Source organism: Microtus pennsylvanicus, chromosome 1, assembly GCF_037038515.1.
Source record: "Microtus pennsylvanicus isolate mMicPen1 chromosome 1, mMicPen1.hap1, whole genome shotgun sequence".
Classification (NCBI taxonomy): Eukaryota; Metazoa; Chordata; class Mammalia; order Rodentia; family Cricetidae; genus Microtus; species Microtus pennsylvanicus.
The window spans coordinates 50440527-50458334 of record NC_134579.1 but is presented as its reverse complement, the minus strand read 5'-3'; the positions used below and the strand labels follow the sequence as shown (position 1 = coordinate 50458334).

General features: G+C 41.6%; 1 protein-coding gene across 1 annotated transcript in view; it reads right to left on the bottom strand.

Annotated features, from left to right (window-relative positions):
- Positions 1-266: 266 nt before the first annotated feature.
- Morc1 (MORC family CW-type zinc finger 1) overlaps positions 267-17808 on the bottom strand; it is a 192738-nt gene continuing 175196 nt past the window's right edge. Inside the window, exons 21-27 of the mRNA XM_075992002.1 lie at positions 17724-17799; positions 15481-15547; positions 12365-12511; positions 8097-8184; positions 6298-6351; positions 3807-4001; positions 267-1701 (exon numbers count right to left, since the gene is read on the bottom strand). Coding sequence (XP_075848117.1) covers positions 1576-1701; positions 3807-4001; positions 6298-6351; positions 8097-8184; positions 12365-12511; positions 15481-15547; positions 17724-17799 — 753 coding nt within the window. The 3' untranslated portion in view covers positions 267-1575. The remainder of the gene's footprint in view (positions 1702-3806; positions 4002-6297; positions 6352-8096; positions 8185-12364; positions 12512-15480; positions 15548-17723; positions 17800-17808) is intronic.

Below are 17808 nucleotides of genomic sequence, written 5' to 3'. Positions count from 1 at the left end.
ACCAGCATGGACTCTAATCCTCTGAAACTATAATCCTAACTAAACTTTCTTTTGTAAGTTACTTTGGTTATGGTGCTTTGTCAAAGCAATATAGAAAAGCAAGGAAGACTCTTGTGTTCTCAGAAAGTGACTCTAAACCTCTTACAGCTACAGGCTAAATAAGATGCAGAAGCTAGTGAGATACTATACAGTTTTAAGAAAAAAATTTCTTCCCACTAATGGAAGATACTGTGCTTACAGCTGTGTAGAGGTAGTTTGCTGTGAAAGTCAGAGGGAATAGTTTATTGAGTGTATTCCTTATAGTGTCATTGGCTATACCATATTTCTACAGTTTTGAGTGGACCTAGTAGAGAAAACTTCTACTGAGTAGAGGAAGATACTGTCATTTTTGTTTTACAGATGGGGAAACTAAGATGAGAATCTAAGTAATGTTTCAGTGAAGTTAGCAAGTGATAGGATAAACTCTTTCTGGTGGCTGCTGTACACACATGAGGTTTAAACTTTTCTACCACTTACTAACTCCACAGAAGCATCATTGCCCTGACAAAAATATTTGACAAAACTAGCATAAGGAATAAAGGGTCTGCTTTGGCTCATGGTTTGGAGGGGGCACAGTTCAAAGTGCTAGAGAACAACCAGGAAGCAGAGGCCTATGAGTGTTCTTGTTCAACTGGCTGCATCTGTCCTGGTTCAGTCAACTTGGGATCCTACTCTAGGGTGGTGCCACCAACATTCAGGCAGGTCTTTCTTCAGTTAAACCTCTCTAATAGATAGTATCTACTCCGGCAAACTCAGAGGTGTCTTTGCTAGGTGGTTTCAAATATAGTCAAGATGACAATGAAGATTAAACATCAAAAGTTCCTTTAACCAAAAAAAAATTTACTTTCTGATATTTGACAACTAAACAGACTCACCAGTGATTGATAAAACACATCAATGTAGAATCTTAGTAGGAAAACTGGCAGGAGCAGGCCTCTTGAGAAGACTGAACAACAGCTTACGGCACAAATCAGATGACAGCTTCTCACTATGGGCCCCTCACATGTTCCAAATGCTGTGGGAGGCACACCACATAAATGAAGACACAATTCCACAAACGAGTGTTTAATGCTTTCTTGTGCTTTCCAAAGTTGCAGACATTTCTAATCAAACAAAGTAACTGTGAGTAAAGTGTAAAACCCTTCTGTACATACATACACATGTAAAAATCCAATCCTTACACACTACAATATGTGCATATCATCCTTTTACTCTACCTAAATAGTGAAATTACCATAAAAGCATATCAAGATCCAATTAAAGCAAGATTTAAACTTAGGGGACAGTTTCTCTAGAGCTCAGAGGAAAGAAGACAGCTGTAGAAAAGACTGCTGATAGAATGAGAAGAGTTAGGAAACCGCACGAGGAAAACCATGAGTGGCAAATCAGTCCCTGTCTCAAAACACATGAACCTTTGAAGAGCTGGGCTAAATTTTACAATAGCAATAAGAAGGGAATGTTCTCTAAAAGGCTTCTCCGACTTTCTTATCAGCAGTTTTAAAAAGAAACAACTTTCCTGACTTTTGAGGCATCCTTTCACGGTTCTGTATCTTTTGCTTGCCCTGACTCTAGAGCTTTTTCGTTTAAAGTGGTCAGATGATCTTCTTTAAGCAAAGCTTCTAAGTAAGCATCAATCTGCTCGACGCCTCCCGCTGGACCACCCTGAAAGAAAGAAGCCACAGTCACTCCAGTAGGAGAAGCTCAGCTGTTATCCCTGTCATCCTGGAAGCCTCCCGCAGACATCTTGGTGAGTTATGTGGTTACAGCCCCACATCACGTCTGATTGATGCTCTTAACCTTTGCAAATGTTTTCTCATTTAATCTCATTTTATGCCCACAAGTGGTTAAGGATTTGAATAATGTTTTCTTCTTCAGTGGAAGTCAGGATTTTCCACTTTCAAGAATTGGCTGAAGTGTTGTTGTTGACAGAAAAACAAATACAATTACTATAATGTGAAACTATTTAGCATTAATTATCTTTTTGCTCTCTGATGATGTAGCTTTTTAATCATTTACCAGATCATCAAAATTAAGAGGGGTTCCTCTTCTGGCAGTATACTAAAAATTAAAAGGAAGTATTTTCTGTCTCATTTTGTACTTGATATAGAAGGAATTCCTATAAAAGCTAAAGATGAATATATCATAGAAAACAAACTCCCACTTCAGAATGTTTACAACCTTGACAGAAACCCATGCAGTCTGGATTCAAGTCCATGTTCACCCTATTATGTAGTGATATATGGTGAATTTCCCTACCACCTTATGGACAAAGCAATTCCCAGTCCTCCAGGTTCTCTATAAGGTCTCAGTTCTGCCTCTTCACACCACACTGGTCAGGACGACCTATCTCACAACTGATATCTAAGGCCAAATTGCCATACACCACTTGAACTCATTGTTGGCTTAGATTTCTCCATTTATTTCCAGAATCCAGAGAAAGCCTTTACAACCTTCTCTACCGTATTTAAATTTTTGATGTAGCCAAGATTTCTATGTGCTACATAGAAGCTGGACCACTTACAGGCCTGGAGGGATGTGGGAAGGGGGCATGATATACTTGAAAGACAATGTTTTTATAAAACGAGTCACTATGTACAGTGAACATATGCCAATAAGAGGAGCTGGACCAATCCTCATTACTTCAATTCATCATGGAAGCATACAAACAAAACTGTCAATAATTCACATTTATGGTGTCTCTTCATTTTTGTTTTGTTTTAACTTCTCCCTCTGGAATTAAGAGGATTGATTTTTATTTATATATGAAGATAAAACTGCATTGAAATATCTCACTTTCTAAAAAGTTGGAAATTTTTGTCTACTGGACACATGGCATTGAGAAGCTGATTGGTAGAATTCTAGAATTACCTAGGAAACAGGTCTTTGGGCACGCCCGTGGAGGATTGCTTTGACTGTTAAATGAGGTGGGCAGACTCTCCCACTGTGAGTCTGGGTGAGTAAGTGGATAATGGGACCTAAGCAACAACATGCATTTATTGCTTTCTGCTCTTGACTGTGGACTCAATGTGACCCAGCTTCAAGCTCCTGTGCCTTGACTTCCATGATGCACTCCATCCTTGCAGTGCAAACCAAACACACTCCTCTCTCCACAGCTCATTTCATCCAAGTATTTTATCACAGCAAAGGAAAAAAGACACGAAGACAACCGGCAACTAATAGCTCAAGCAGATTCTAGAAGTAGAGAAATATTTAAACGGTCTAATCTACGTTTTAAAAGCTAATTGACTTCTGATTGAATATGGTTATCCAGACCAGATTGCTGCTCAGTGTAGCAACAGCAGCCCTACCCATCACAGATATAGACAGACACTCTACTGAAAGTATTGTCAGTAACTAACTAACTAACTAACTAACTAACTAACAGACTTTCGGGATCCTAGATTTCTAGCCTGGAGAAGTGGGTCTTTATGAAAGGGCATATATTAGTGGTCTAGCTCAGTGATGTGAGCCTGACTCCTCTCTTCGGAGAACTCAGCATACTGCCTCTCTGTCATAGTGTTAGTGTCTGAACTCCCCTCAGAGCCTCACCACTGTGTTGTCTGCTGCCTGCCTGTCGGTCCCCCAACAATCTATCACAGCAATGCTCCTGGGCTCTTGAGCCCTGATCTGAGCCCTCCCAGACTTTAGTAGCATAATTAGCAGCAGGGACTTCATTAAGCTGTTTACCTAAGGGGAGTGAGCTAAGCGCACTGGAGAGAAACCCAGACAGAAACCCCAGCCATCCCTACCCCTCACACTCCACTCACCAGCTGAAGCTTCTGCAGCAGCAATGCCAGCTTTGTACGAAGGTCATTGAGTTTACCCTCGGTCCTTTTCCTTTTCAGCTCGCACTGCTCCAGAAAAACTTCATTAAGTATCCCTCTTCTGTTTGACTCATAGATAATGGACTGCATTTTTCTCTTGAGTCTTTTCTCATATTGGACCATGTAGATATTCTGTATCTGAGAATGTTTTTTAAAGAACACTCAGTATATATTTTTGTTGTTGTTGTTGTTGTTTTTTGAGACAGGGTTTCTCTGTGTAACAGTCCTAGTTGTCCTGGAACTTTGTAGACCAGCCTGGCCTCGAACTCACAGAGATCTGCCTGCCTCTGCCTCCCTAGTGCTGGGATTAAAGGCGTTCACCACCACCGCACAGCCTTAGCATACTTTTCAATACGTTATTATTTTTCTCATAATATCTCAAGGCAATTTCACAGTCCATCCCTGCATACACTAAGAATCAACTCTCACACTTGAACTTACTCTCAAGAAGAAGAGGGTAAACATAGTAATGTGGACATTATAGGAAGAGGAGAGAGACACAGGGCAGTAAGTTTAATGACCCTGGCTGTGGAATCAAGAAGAAACCCTGTGGAGGCTGTGTTTGTTCTCTAATCAGTGGCATAAAGCCATCTCAGCCACCAGCACCTCGTAGGCACTGACAGATGGCCAGCTGCACAGAGTGTCCAGATGATGCTGTAGCAGTCTAACTCAAGTCTGTCATGTCCAGAGGACAGGGGCTGTGGAACAAGGAATTCCTCTCTCACGCTCTAAAAAAAAAAAAAACCCGAATGTAAAGAGTATTAAAAGGCTTCCAAAGACCCTCAAGGATTTAGGGTCTGGGCTATTTTCCAAGACGGCATGCTGAGCCTTCAGGCCCCTCTTCCATTTCAGAACTGTATGACTTGAATCAACATTTCAAGAGGACCAGGGGAAATTCTGAGGAAACAGACAAGGGCAAAATCCATTTGGATGACCATTTAAGTTTCTACCGTAAGATTTCTGTGTTCTAGCACTGGCTGTGTGACGAGGAACTGCACGGGGGTCTCCTTCATGGTCTACGCCTCTACTCTTGCCCTTCACTCTCACTCACAACCGATCCTGTGAGCAGAGCCCCACTACCACCTCCGACACCGGCTAACCATGCTGATCTCATGACTTTCTCCTCTATAAAACCAAATGTTCAAAACCTTACCTGCCCAGAGCTCTGTCTGGTAAACACTTACTAATAACTTCCTAAGCAAAGGCATTGAAGTCAATTATTAGGATACAAAGATGTGTAAGGCAGACTTTGCCCTCCAGCAGGTTTCAGTTGGCAGCACGAGGTAGTGCAATTGTGCAAGAATTCTACAGTGAGGACCAGCTCTGTGCCACCAATTGGGAGAGGTGTTGCAGTGGGGAGGGTGTGTGATCCTATTAAATTAAAAGCTTTATGCTTTGCCAGGGCAGGAAAGTGGAATCAGCCTAGGTGACAATTAACAGATGAGTTATTAATAAAATTATATGCTGATATACAACAGAATTTATATGGCTGGGAAGAAAAATGAAATTATGAAATTTACAGGAAAATGGATGGGAACTAGGAAGCACTGAAGTGACCTGGGCTCAGAAAGACAAACACATCATGTTTTCTCTTACATTATGAATATCCAGGTTGGAGCAAGTATTGGTAAGGACGACAAACAGGAATGGGGCAATTGGGAAGGGGAAGAAAAGGGGGGAGGTGGGATAAGGAAGGAGGTGGAGAAGACAGTGGAATGAAGAAGTGTAGAATCCAGGGGCAGGAAGTGTATGTGCAGGGAGGAGACGTCGAACAAAGCATGGGAGAATCAACCAATGGTGAGAAATCCTATGAAACTTGGTACACCGTAAGCTGCTTTAATCAACCAATAAATTAAAACCTCAACTGACAGCGCTGTGACTGGGCTCATGTAGGTAACTTTCCTCTGAATACCTGTCTTTCTCATCAAATTGCCTGAGAAGAGTCTCTGAGAATGCTCCACACTGGCAAGCAGCGGTCATATGTGTATGTACGTAGCAGGCAGAAGAGGAAGCGGATTATAAGACTTGTTGATTGTTATGTAACCAATCTTAGATTAGTTTCTTTTTAGAAGCTTCAACTGCCTGGGAGCTTCTTTATTTTGTTGTGATTCCATGACGATTTGTGTTTCAGTCTAGCGTTTCAAGGATTTGGAGAATATATTTATTAAAAACTCAGAATTTTCTATTTCTTCTTTAGACTCAAGTCCCACCCTGCTTCATAAGCTGTAGTTGTGGGAACTTTTGCCTTTTCAAATTCAAAAGGTTGTCGCTCTGTGACATCTCATATGCTACACATTAATCTAAGTCTTGATAAGGACAGGAAAATTTGATTTCCCTTCAAACCTAACATTTGAAAACGTATATTATTTCCTCTCTGGAGCATAGGGTCATTTAGATTTCAGGATATAAATGGCTGCATGGAAAGGAAGCTTACCTTGTTGAAACACGTTTTGAGTTTTTCGTTTGTACTCTCTGGGCATTGCTCCAGCTGTTTTCATAACAATAACAGAAAAGGACATTAGCTTTACATGGTAATCTGTCTGGAATATGTTTAGAACATTGATGTTTCTAGTATAGAAAAGCATCCGAGCTTAGAACCAGTCAACATTGGTTCTAGGGATGCTTTAAGTGTGGCCTAATTAAGTTGAGTCATTGAACGAAACCAGCCTGACTTTACTATTTTCTTTAAAGAACTAAGGAAGCTTTCATAAATAATAAACACAGTGGTGTTTAACAATCTACAGATAAGACAAATTAATGCTAAGGGAAATGAAATGACAAAAGGCAATGTGAAGAAGGTGTGTTTTGTGTGGAAAGAGACTGGGAGTTACTTGCATATCGAACACGATGACAGTTAAGAGATTAGATGATGTCACCTCGAAATGGCATTTCGCAGAGAAAGCAGTGGGGACCAGGAAGAGGCCCTTAGACGTGGTAACATTCAGAATTCAAGTGGAAAGTAGTTACTGTGAAGATGATGGGGGAAGAGTAGGGAGGAAAGCAAAGAGCAAGGATGTGAGAAGCTTATGGCCATGGAGGCTTCAGGGAGGAAGGAGGAAACTGGGTTGAAGTTCCCTGGGAAGTAAGGTAAGAAAATAACTATTGCATTTGTCAGCCCAGAGACCACTGGTGACCCTGACAGGAAGGAACTCAATTAAGTGATTCAGTGGAAGTCCACGAGAGAAGCTGAGTTGAGAAAAGAAAATAAAGAAACAATGATTCCAGAATAGAGCATTAAAGATGCCACTCAGGACCAACCGGCTACCTGACACCTCTATCCTATTATTAGCACACGCTCTTTTCACTGAGAGCCTTTCCTTGTGTAGATGTTAGTCCCACAATCAATACTGACCATGGTGGTACAGAAGGGCCCTCCAGACTCCTGTCTGGGAAATCTACTCTATCCCCTGGCCTGGACCATGGACTCCTCACTCATCACCGCCTTTCACAGGCAGGATACTAAGCTCACTGGATTTGGACCAAGGCCTGTGTGAGACTCAGCCTCTGTATCTGAGGTAGCTGGCCCATGTTTTCTTTCCCATCTTATAAGGCACTGTCCCCAAGAGGAGCTCTGATGAATGCACTGTCTTCGTCCTTCCCGTGACGGTTAGAAAGAGTAGAACTCTGAGCACCTGATATGGCTGATCTATGAGAACCTAAACTCTGTGTCTCAATACAGGGGGGTGAGATCAGAAACCATGTTTTGTGGGAGAAAGTGGGGTAGCTGGAAGGAGAATGGACTCCATAGGCTCACGTTTGGTCCTTGGTGGAACTATTGGGAGGACTAGGGGGTGTATCCTTGTTAGTGGAGATGGGTCACTGGGGATGGACTTTAGTGCCAGGCTCAGCTGCCTTTGCCTTGTACTTGTGGATCAGGATGGAAACTGTCAGTTACTGCTCTAACATCCTACTTGCCCGCCTGCTGCCATGCTCTCCACCATGATGATCATGAACGGTAGCCCCCAAAAAACTCTTTCTTCTATGAGCTGCCTGGTCATGATGTCTTATCACAGAAATAGAAAAGTAACTAAGACAAGACGGAAGTTTTTCCAAGCAGCTGTCTCAGTCTGTGAGATTGTCTCTGCCTTATTCTGCCTGTAATCACAATGCCTTATCACATACTTGGTATGGGACCTCTGTCTCCATCCACCGAAAGCCTTCCTAAGCCTCGTCAGTGTAATACTCTGGGCTTTTCTTCACTGAAGATTGAATTCACTCATTTCTGAGACTTACCTTGGGATTTGTTATGAGTTCTTCCACAGATGTGCACTCGAATTCTGATGACAGCTGAAACTCAGGAACGAAATACAGAAGAATCTCCCTAGGAAGACAATCATAACAAAAACAGAAGTACGCCCAGAGCAGAGAGTGCCTGCCCATCAGAACACAGTTTGTCTCTTAGGTGTTTAACTTCCTGGCAAAGGCAGGTGTTGGTTCCTATCAAATATTTTGTTTTCACCATTGACATCAAAGTGTTCTTCAGAAAACAGACTGGGGTTAGGGACTTGGGTGTGGTTTATACCACGGCAACAGCAAAGAGCTTCCCAGTACTGGCCATGCTCTGAGTCTTGGCTGTGTCTATACTAACCTTGACTGTGGTTCTGCTCTGCAGTTCTTTAAGATACTCTCATTAGAATAGTCAAGTAAAGGAAACACTTTTATTTTTATACTACTTTTTTAAACCATACATTTTATTTTATCATTTATTTAAAAATTAAAAGTTTATTAAAAGAATAAAGGAGAAAAAGAGAATAGAAAGGGAGGAGAAACAACAGAAAAGAAGGAAAAAAAGAAAAAAAGAAGCGGCTGGGTAGAGGGCTTAGTGGGTAAAAAGAGAAGTATGGGTCTGGTGTTCAGATCCCCTGTACCCACATAACTGCCAGGTAGACATGGTGCCCCACTTAATTTTAATGTTCCAGAAGCACCTGCACACACACACACACACACAACAAACATGTAAACACAGATACATTCACACCGAGAAGGGTTGGGGGAGGGAGGAGAGAAGGAGGAATAGAGTGACAGAGACAGAAACAGAAGAAATACTTTAAAAGATACACAATACCTAGAAATCTGCAACTACCCATTCCAGGAAAGCCCTGCACCTGTGAGTGTTCTTTCCTATAGAAAACTCAACACTGAAAGCCTCCAGGAGGAAAATAACCGCCACAGGGCTACTGACTTTCTTCATCGACCACCAACAACACAGGAGCTTCACTATCTAAGGCGACTCCCTTCATTAGGGCCTGCAGAGCAACTTGAAAAATTCACATGGACCCAATGTAGTGGCATGGCTTTTAATCCTAACACTTGGAAAACTAAAGCAGGGAGACTGACTTCAAGATCATCTAGAGTTGCACAATGAGACCATGTCTCAAAGAACAACAACAACAAAGAAATCACATATGGATGTTAGTCTTCCCAGACAGTGGGGTCCCTTATCAGAAAATACTTCATTTGTCAGAAGGCATTGGGTTTTTCTGGGATTAACTGGACTCACGATATGTAATTCATTCCTAGGAAAACATGGTCTCTAGACATGCCCGCCAGCATGTGCAGTGTTTTCTTTCTGAGGCGCTCCCTGTGTTCAACCCTTTGTGTCCACCTAAAGTAAGTTGCCTGCTAAATAGCTTCTCCCTTGGGAATTTTGTCCCTCAAAACTGATTCAAGAGGCAGGCGATGCTGCAATCTTCAGTTTCCAAACTGCGTACGCTCAGACCTCATTTTTCTGCAAAATTAATTCAACCTCAAAAAGTCAAACACCAAGTGGGGGAGGGGAAGGTTACAAAATTCTTATGTGTAAGGTCTAATTTTAACTAACTATTCTTAAAACTTCCTGAAGCTATTGGCATGGGCTCATTTCTCCTACGGTACTCTTTAAGGATGCTTTTTGTTCCAAGGGATAACCTCTCTCCTCAGCCTCACCAATTTCAAGTTTCTTTCTTGCAGACACAATCAGCTGTAATTCATGAGAGACCCCAAAAGGGGGTGGGCCTGGAAACACCCTAGGAATCGGTGCTCATTACGATGACTGTGAGCACTGATAAGTCTACATGTTCTCTAGGGAGATAGTTTCTGGGACGGCTTACTATTCCAGTGGTACCTAACAACAGAAGTGGATGCAATATAAAGACTTGGTGCCCTCAATCAAACTGTCCCCTTTTGATCACGAGTAATTCATTATAATTAACAGTACCAGTGTTATACTTACATGAAGAAAAACGACTAGCCAAGTGAAAAATAAGAAAGATGTGGAATTTGAAAAGGATGCTTACCCAGCTGGAAAAGAGAGTTAAGTAACAGTGCATCCAAACTCAGCTACAGCACACTCAGGCAGGTCTCCCCTGGGGTGCTGATAACAATACCCACCTAGCCATGGTTTTAATGCTAATAGTTCTTGGATGATATCTAAAATATTATAAAGGCACAAACATGATAGTTACTGTTATCAAGAAAATCTGATTTATTTCAGCAAAGACCCAATCACTGATTTTGTAATCCTATCCAAACATTTTGAATGATCTTTGCATATTTATTTAGATATGTACAGGTACACACACCCATATCAATATATATAAATTTAACTGTTTACATATTACCAAGTCTAAGTCACCAGCTGATATACCCAAATCTTAATTTCATTAAAGAACCAGGCTAAATCTATGGCCACCTAACTGCAAAGCTGAGGATGAAAAATAAATGCTTCTCTATAAGATGCTAACAAAGAGTAGAGAACTATTGGAGAATGCCATCCTCCAGACATTCTGCTGACAGGCAGGACAGTGTGATGCTGACATCCATCCATCCATCCATCCATCCATCCATCCATCCATCCTTCTATCCATCCATCCATCCATCCATCCATCCATCCTTCTATCCATCCTTCTATCCATCCATCCATCCATCCTTCTATCCATCCATCCATCCATCCATCCATCCATCCATCCATCCTTCTATCCATCCTTCTATCCATCCATCCATCCATCCTTCTATCCATCCATCCATCCATCCATCCATCCATCCATCCATCCTTCTATCCATCCTTCTATCCATCCATCCATCCATCCTTCTATCCATCCATCCATCCATCCATCCTTCTATCCATCCATTCATCCATCCATCCATCCTTCTATCCATCCTTCTATCCATCCATCCATCCATCCATCCTTCTATCCATCCTTCTATCCATCCATCCATCCATCCTTCTATCCATCCATCCATCCATCCATCCATCCATCCATCCATCCATCCATCCAAGGCACTCGACCAGTGACCTTCATTATCTTATAACATCTCCACATAACTCGTCCACAGATGAGTGTGTCCTATTTCTGTCTCCTTTCTAGATGCCTGCAGGTTTGCCAGCTCAGGCACAGTTGGTGCCTAGCATGAGCTATGAGGGAGGTAGGGCTAGGACCTTACTGCCCCATCAACTATTTGTCCCATGGCAGAGAACAAAGTGCCCTTCAACGCCCTGGGGCAGGACCTCTGTTAGGCCTGACTCCTGAAGGAAAGCTTGTGCAGACTCCACGTCTGAGAAGACACAGCCCTTCAGCCCCAGTGCTGCTACAGAGGCTCCATACAGCTGTATGACTGCGTCTGTGTCCAGAGTGGATCTCTGCCTCCTTTCCCACATAGGACAGCACCTGAACCCTAGCACGGGGCTTTTCTCCTTTCTCTTTCCTTCTATTGTCTACTCTTTGAGAACTCACTTCTTCAAGGGGATTCAGTTTCTAAGAAAATTAAGGCCTTATGGGGCATATCACTCCAGGCAGGATAGATTTTGTGGTCTTCCTGGCTCAAGGCCCCTCATCTCACTTAACAAATCTTTAAACCTAGCAAAATCAATGATGCCACGGAGTGCGTGGAACTCCTGCTCCTAGCCCTGCCCTCCACTATGCCAGCTCTCTGAGTGCACACTTCTGAACTCAGTCTTCCATGGTATTGATGGTAAAGGCCTCTCCCGTATCAGTCCCTGTTCTGAGAAACCTGCAAACATCACTCCTTCCCCATCTCTCCTTTAGGAGTTGAGCTTAAGCCCCCTAACTTCCTCCAGTGACCACATCTACAAACATTAACATTCAACTGACCAAAAAGGGAAACTGTACCTTCTGTAAGTTCCTTATCCAAAACCACAAAAATAGATGTTTTAAAGGCTGTGGGAATGCCAGCAATGTCTTTGTGAGTAGAAAAGAGGTTAGGAAATTCAATAAAACTTCTTTATTACATTTGAAGGAAGAATACCGTGTGTATGTCCATCCATCACACTGCTGGGCCACATAAAAATAGGCAGTTAGTGACCACAGCATCTTCCAAGGGACTATTAACCTGTGGTGTAGCTAACTGAATATGGTTAGGAAGAAAGGTCATAAAATTATTTCACTGACTGTATTTTTAAAATCCCCAATTGATAGAAGATCAAAATCAAACAAAACAGGGTTTGTTGCTGCTTACTTCAAACATTCAACAAAGCATGTGGAAAAGTTTGTAATTTTGTTTACCTTAACTTAGACATTAGCTTCCTTGCTGTTTCTTTGATAGATGGGCTTTGAGATGGCATCAGTGGCGACAGCTGACGATCACCATTCACAGAGCTGACATTGTGTCCAGAGCATGGATGTAAGTCTTCCATTTGCACCCCGGGCAAGCTGGTACTTATGATGTCAAGAAGAACCACATTAAATTACAGCCATTTCAGAACCAGTCACACACAGCACACGAAAAGTCAATACACAACAAACCATGGCACAGGCATCAGTATCACGCTCAGAGTTCTCACGTGTGTCATTACACCAAAGTCTAATATAGTAATAACAATTTATTTTCATACATTGCTTCAAAGTTTTAGGATAGCACCAATGAACAAAATTGGTGACAATTCATTAATTATTTAGAACTGTTTTTGAGACAGTGTCTTATGTAGCTCAGGCTGGCCTTGAACCCACAATATAGCCCAAATAGTCTTGAACCCCTGATCTTCTTGACCACTTCCCAAGGATTACGGGTATATACTACCACACCAATATCACCTTGGTCTGTGACAATTTATTCATAAATACAATCATACACCATGCATCTCTTCTCTGCAAGAAGAGATATAAGTTCAATTTGACCCTTGCAACGACGCATGACAATAAAACACAAACCAGTCAAAGGTGGCAAGAGAAACAGCTAGTGAAGATCTGAGGGAAGAATGTTCTAGGAACAGTAATGATCTTGATGTGTCTATCAGTCGGTGTGAGAATGCATAAAAGACTGTGGTATGGCAGAAGACCAAAGCCTTGGCTATGTCTAAACAACAGCACAAGACACCAGAGGTGGTAGAGTGGGGGAGGTGAAGACAGACAGAGGTAAAATGGGTCCAGAGGGCAGAATAGAGAGTTTTACTTTCAAGTAGCAAGAAACATATGTTAATCCTTTCACAATAACATCTATAAATACCAACCTCAGTTTTGGAGATTTTTCTTTGATATTAAGAAGGCCTTTAAAAGCTGGGTAACAGTTTATATGGTGAGGACTGTGCCTCTACCGTCAACTGTTCTTTGGCAGTAATTATACTGTCTTACTTCAGCTGTCCATTGTAAGAGGAAGACGTTATATAAACTAATGCTTAATCATCTGGTAAAGAATAGGTGCACAATGCCCTAATGCTCACTAATTAAAACCTCCTTTATATGGAAGTTTTATTAAGGATTTTTTAAAAAAAAGCATCTTAAGATTGCTGGAAATTCTTTCTGGTGTTGGGAGTGAGGGTGAAATATTTTAGGCTAGAGCCCAGAAGAGCTTTTCTTCTATCCAATGTTCACAAGGATGGAGACATTGCTCAGTGGTACAGCACCTACCTAGCATTCATAAGCACTACGGGGAACAACTAACTACCAGGCCTTGCTCACATTATTATACCGAGGATTAAATAAAATGCATAACTAGTTTAGTTCAGTACTGAGTATTAAGTGCTCAGTAAGCAGTATCTAATAATTATTGTTATTAAGATCATCTTCCTCACTGGTACTGTCGGATTTGATCATTTTTTCCATTAAGGTTGCTTTAGTTGGATTATAGTTCTAACGTTCATTTTACACTAAGTCAGCAATATTTTGTTTGTTTGGTTGGCCCATTGAATGGTTTGGTTTGGAGTTTTTGTATGCGTTGAGATAAGGTTTCTCTGTGTAGCCCTGGCTGTCTTAGAACTGGCTCTTAGATCAGGCTGGCCTTAAATTCAAGAGATCTGCCTGCCTCTACCTCCCAGGTGTTAACCACCACCTAGCCTGGGTCAACAGCATCAAAAATGAACTTCAAGAACTTTAGAATTCATACACATACACAAACACTTTGTATTTCTGCATAAATTCTAGTTTCTGGGGCTATCTTAAGTTTCAACTCACATCTTAACAAATAATTCTGTATTGAAGTCATTCATCAAAACGTGTGGAAACAGCACCAGTGGAAAAAAGTATCATTTATTCAAATAAATAAAGTACCCACTACAGACAGGCACCTTCCTGACCATTGGAGACAGACACAGGGACGAAACGGCAGGGTGTATTTCTATAGAATTAGATTTATTTCTAGGGAAAAGAGAGGAAACAAACAAGCTGGAACAGAAATGGTAAGGGTATTTGTTTAGCAAATAACTTCGGATGCTGAAGGGACAGTCTTATCACCTGGTCGCTGCAGCAGAGGCAGTGGACACCCACATCTGCCTAGGAGATTCAGGGAGAACCCAAAGAAGAGAACGCTGATCTGAGACCTAACTGTAATGGAAGGGCAGGGAAGATGGTACGCGGCGGAGTGGCAGAAGGCATGCAAGTATCCAAGTACAGGAAGTTGTGTGGCCGAAGAGGGAAGGACGTCTAAATTATAAGCAATGCAGAACCTCTGGGGAACAGAGTGGAGGCAAAAAAGAAGAGCTCAGTAAAGGCAACTTGTACCACAGAGGCATTCCAAGGTCACCTTCAAACAGGGCTATGGAAGGCTTCTGAGTAGCCAGACAGAGCTGGACATGCATACTGGAATAATGTCAAAAAAGCTCTACTTTAATGCAAAGGGCTACAATTCAAAGAGTGCAGGATGTGGGGTCAGCAAAACACCCGAATGCCCCAAGGAAGCTAAGGTGAATGCAGGAACCCGAAGTGCCTGTTTTTTCAAAAAAAAAGCCTTTTACCCCACTACGTTTATCAACAATATCTAGCTGATTTTCTAAATGGCAGAATTCTCTTGTTAAGGAAACTCCGGGATTATAATAATTATGGTATATTTGGCAATAAGCTAATGAACTACCCAGAAAAATATTAGCCCTGTGATTTCACACTCTTACCTTGTATGTGTGTGCCTCTCACTTCTTGGTGGCAGTATAGTAATTTGAGTTGGTTATCTATTGTGAACAGGAAGTGAAGCCTGCTCCCTTCCATTATTCCCAGACCCTCACACAAGAAATAAAAAGCTTTGCAGAAAAGGAGAATTTCTTATCCTTTCAGCTCCCTATTGTAAAATTTGGTCATTCTTAATTGCCTTTGTTGCTATTATTTTCTTTTTTCTTCTCGTTACACATTGATAATTACTTTTTCAGGAGCATAATTACACGCGTTCGGAATCCGTATGATAATAGTATACACACCTTTCCCGGTGAGGCGCTGAAGGCTTTCTTTTCATTACCAGAGTATCATCACACAGCTCTTGTTTTTCTTCAAAAGAACATAGACAAAATTATTCTGAATGGCACACAATAAACTGTACACCCCCCCCCAAAAGCTAGCTCATTAACTACCTGTGTAGAATTTGGGTAAGTATTAAACATCCATTTCTAAATTATGCCCATTTAAAGGCAATTTATAACATATTCTTAAGGTAATTTATAATCAATTTAATGACGCATATATAAATGTATAGAATAATTTAAGAGTATCTGCAGCCTCTGTTCTGTTTTTTTTTTTTTTTACTATGCTTGTTACAAGTGTCTGGATACGTGATACAGTCTGCTCAAACTCCATGCTTGCTCTACCTTCCCCTAAGAGGACTCACCTTTTCCCTCTCACATCCCACTCCCCGGGATTCAGGTTCAGAGAGATCGGATGAGTCTGGATGAAACCTGACCCTCCAGGAGAGAGCTGACCTTTAAAGCCTACAGTTTCTAGATCTGCTCTCTCCGCAATCCTTAGAATTATAGTTTCAGAGATATAAGTTGTTTGTCCGGAGTCCACAATTTCTGTATGGAACTGGAGCCCATGGACTGGTGGAGTGTGCTTCTAAAGGCTAGCTCTGTAATTCTTGGTTAGGACTAACCTTGATACTTTGTGTCGCAGAATTAACCACTGCCATTTTTTTTTATTGCTACCAAAGGCCTTATAGAACAAGAGAGCAACAGGGGAAGGTTTACATGGTGGGAAACGCTGAGGACCCACGGAGTTTCCTCAAGGAAAACATAAAAGAAAACAAAGAACTGACAGGTTCTCTAAGTGCATGATTGCCAGCCCTCCCGTTGCTTGCTGACTTGTATTCAAAGTAAAACAATTTAGCAACAGTCAACTGGTCCATAATTATAACCATTGGAAACATTTCACAATTCATTCTTGCCAAACCTAGAATGAGTATTTGAAATTAAATATGAATTTTAAAATCAAAATTATATTAGTAGCTTTTTCCATCACAAATTTGAACCATACTTGATGTCAAAGTAATAGTTGGAGACATCTATGAAAACTGGCATTAAAATTAAAATGTTGCCTTTAAAATTAAGAGATTACTACCCCAAAAAGTCCTGACTGTAGAATTAAAAAATCATGTTAATTAAGATGAAAAAGAAAAACTGTGGTTTCTTAGGGCCTCACTGAGGAGCTCAAAGGGAAAGTGGTGAATACACAGCTGACAGGTCACCTAGGCAACAGAGGCCTGGGGGCAGGGAGGAGAGGTTACTCAGGAAAATGACCGCAAAATAAATGATGGTGTGGATGGGAAAAAAAGTGCTAGGAATAACAAAGTCGGGTATATAACTGAGGATCACCAAGAAGACTAAGAAGAACTCTGAAATTTAGCTTTGGATAAGGACAGCTGTGTGGTGGTGCACACCTTGTGTTCCATCCTCAAGAGGCAAATAGAACTCTGCAAATCTGAGGCTAGCCTGGTTTCACAGCCCCAGACCAGCCAGGAGACTCTGTCTCACACAAGACAAGACAAAAACAAACGAAACAACAAAAAACAAGAACAGTGGTCATGCCAGTGAAAGTGTGTGTGTGCACTTGTGTAGTTTAGCCCCAATGACGGACTATTAAAATAGGGGATGCATGACGACAGCCTTCCGTGAGAGAAGCATTGTGATGATGACCACTGACTACTAAGAATTGCAAGGTTTTCCGCAGGGAAACTATCCCTGGGATCTACTGCTGCCTTGAACACTGATGGATGACAACTTTCTGCTGTAAGTTCAAATCTCTTCTGAAATGTACTACATCCCATGCACACAAAATAAGCAATGAAGAGACTTATTGAGATATTTTCTCAGAGAAATCATAAATGCAGGACAGGGGTTAAAAGAGTGAAACTGGGGAAAACATTAAAATTTTAAACTAGATTTTGAAAATTATAGACCTGATGTCAATCCTTGGTAAAATTCCAAAGAGAACTCAGCGTGGCCTGGCTCAAGCCCGTGGGAGTTGAAGACAGCCTGTCAGTGTAGGGCACACCCTTCCCAGCCAGGTGACTCTCTGCTCTGTCAAAAGCAAATTCTCTTTCCACCCTTTCCCCTTCTTCTAGAACAACAGTTTATTAAAGTTCAAACTGCTGAAAACCTTCCGACCCCTGTCCGGGCAGTGAAAGGTCACCCTGAAAAGAGCATCACCTCTCCAGCCATCTACTTCCGCCTACCTGTCTTTGCAAGAGGCACTTCCGCTCCTTCTCCTTCTTGTTTCAATGAGTCCTTGGCACTGGGTTTACTCCAAACCTGAAGAAA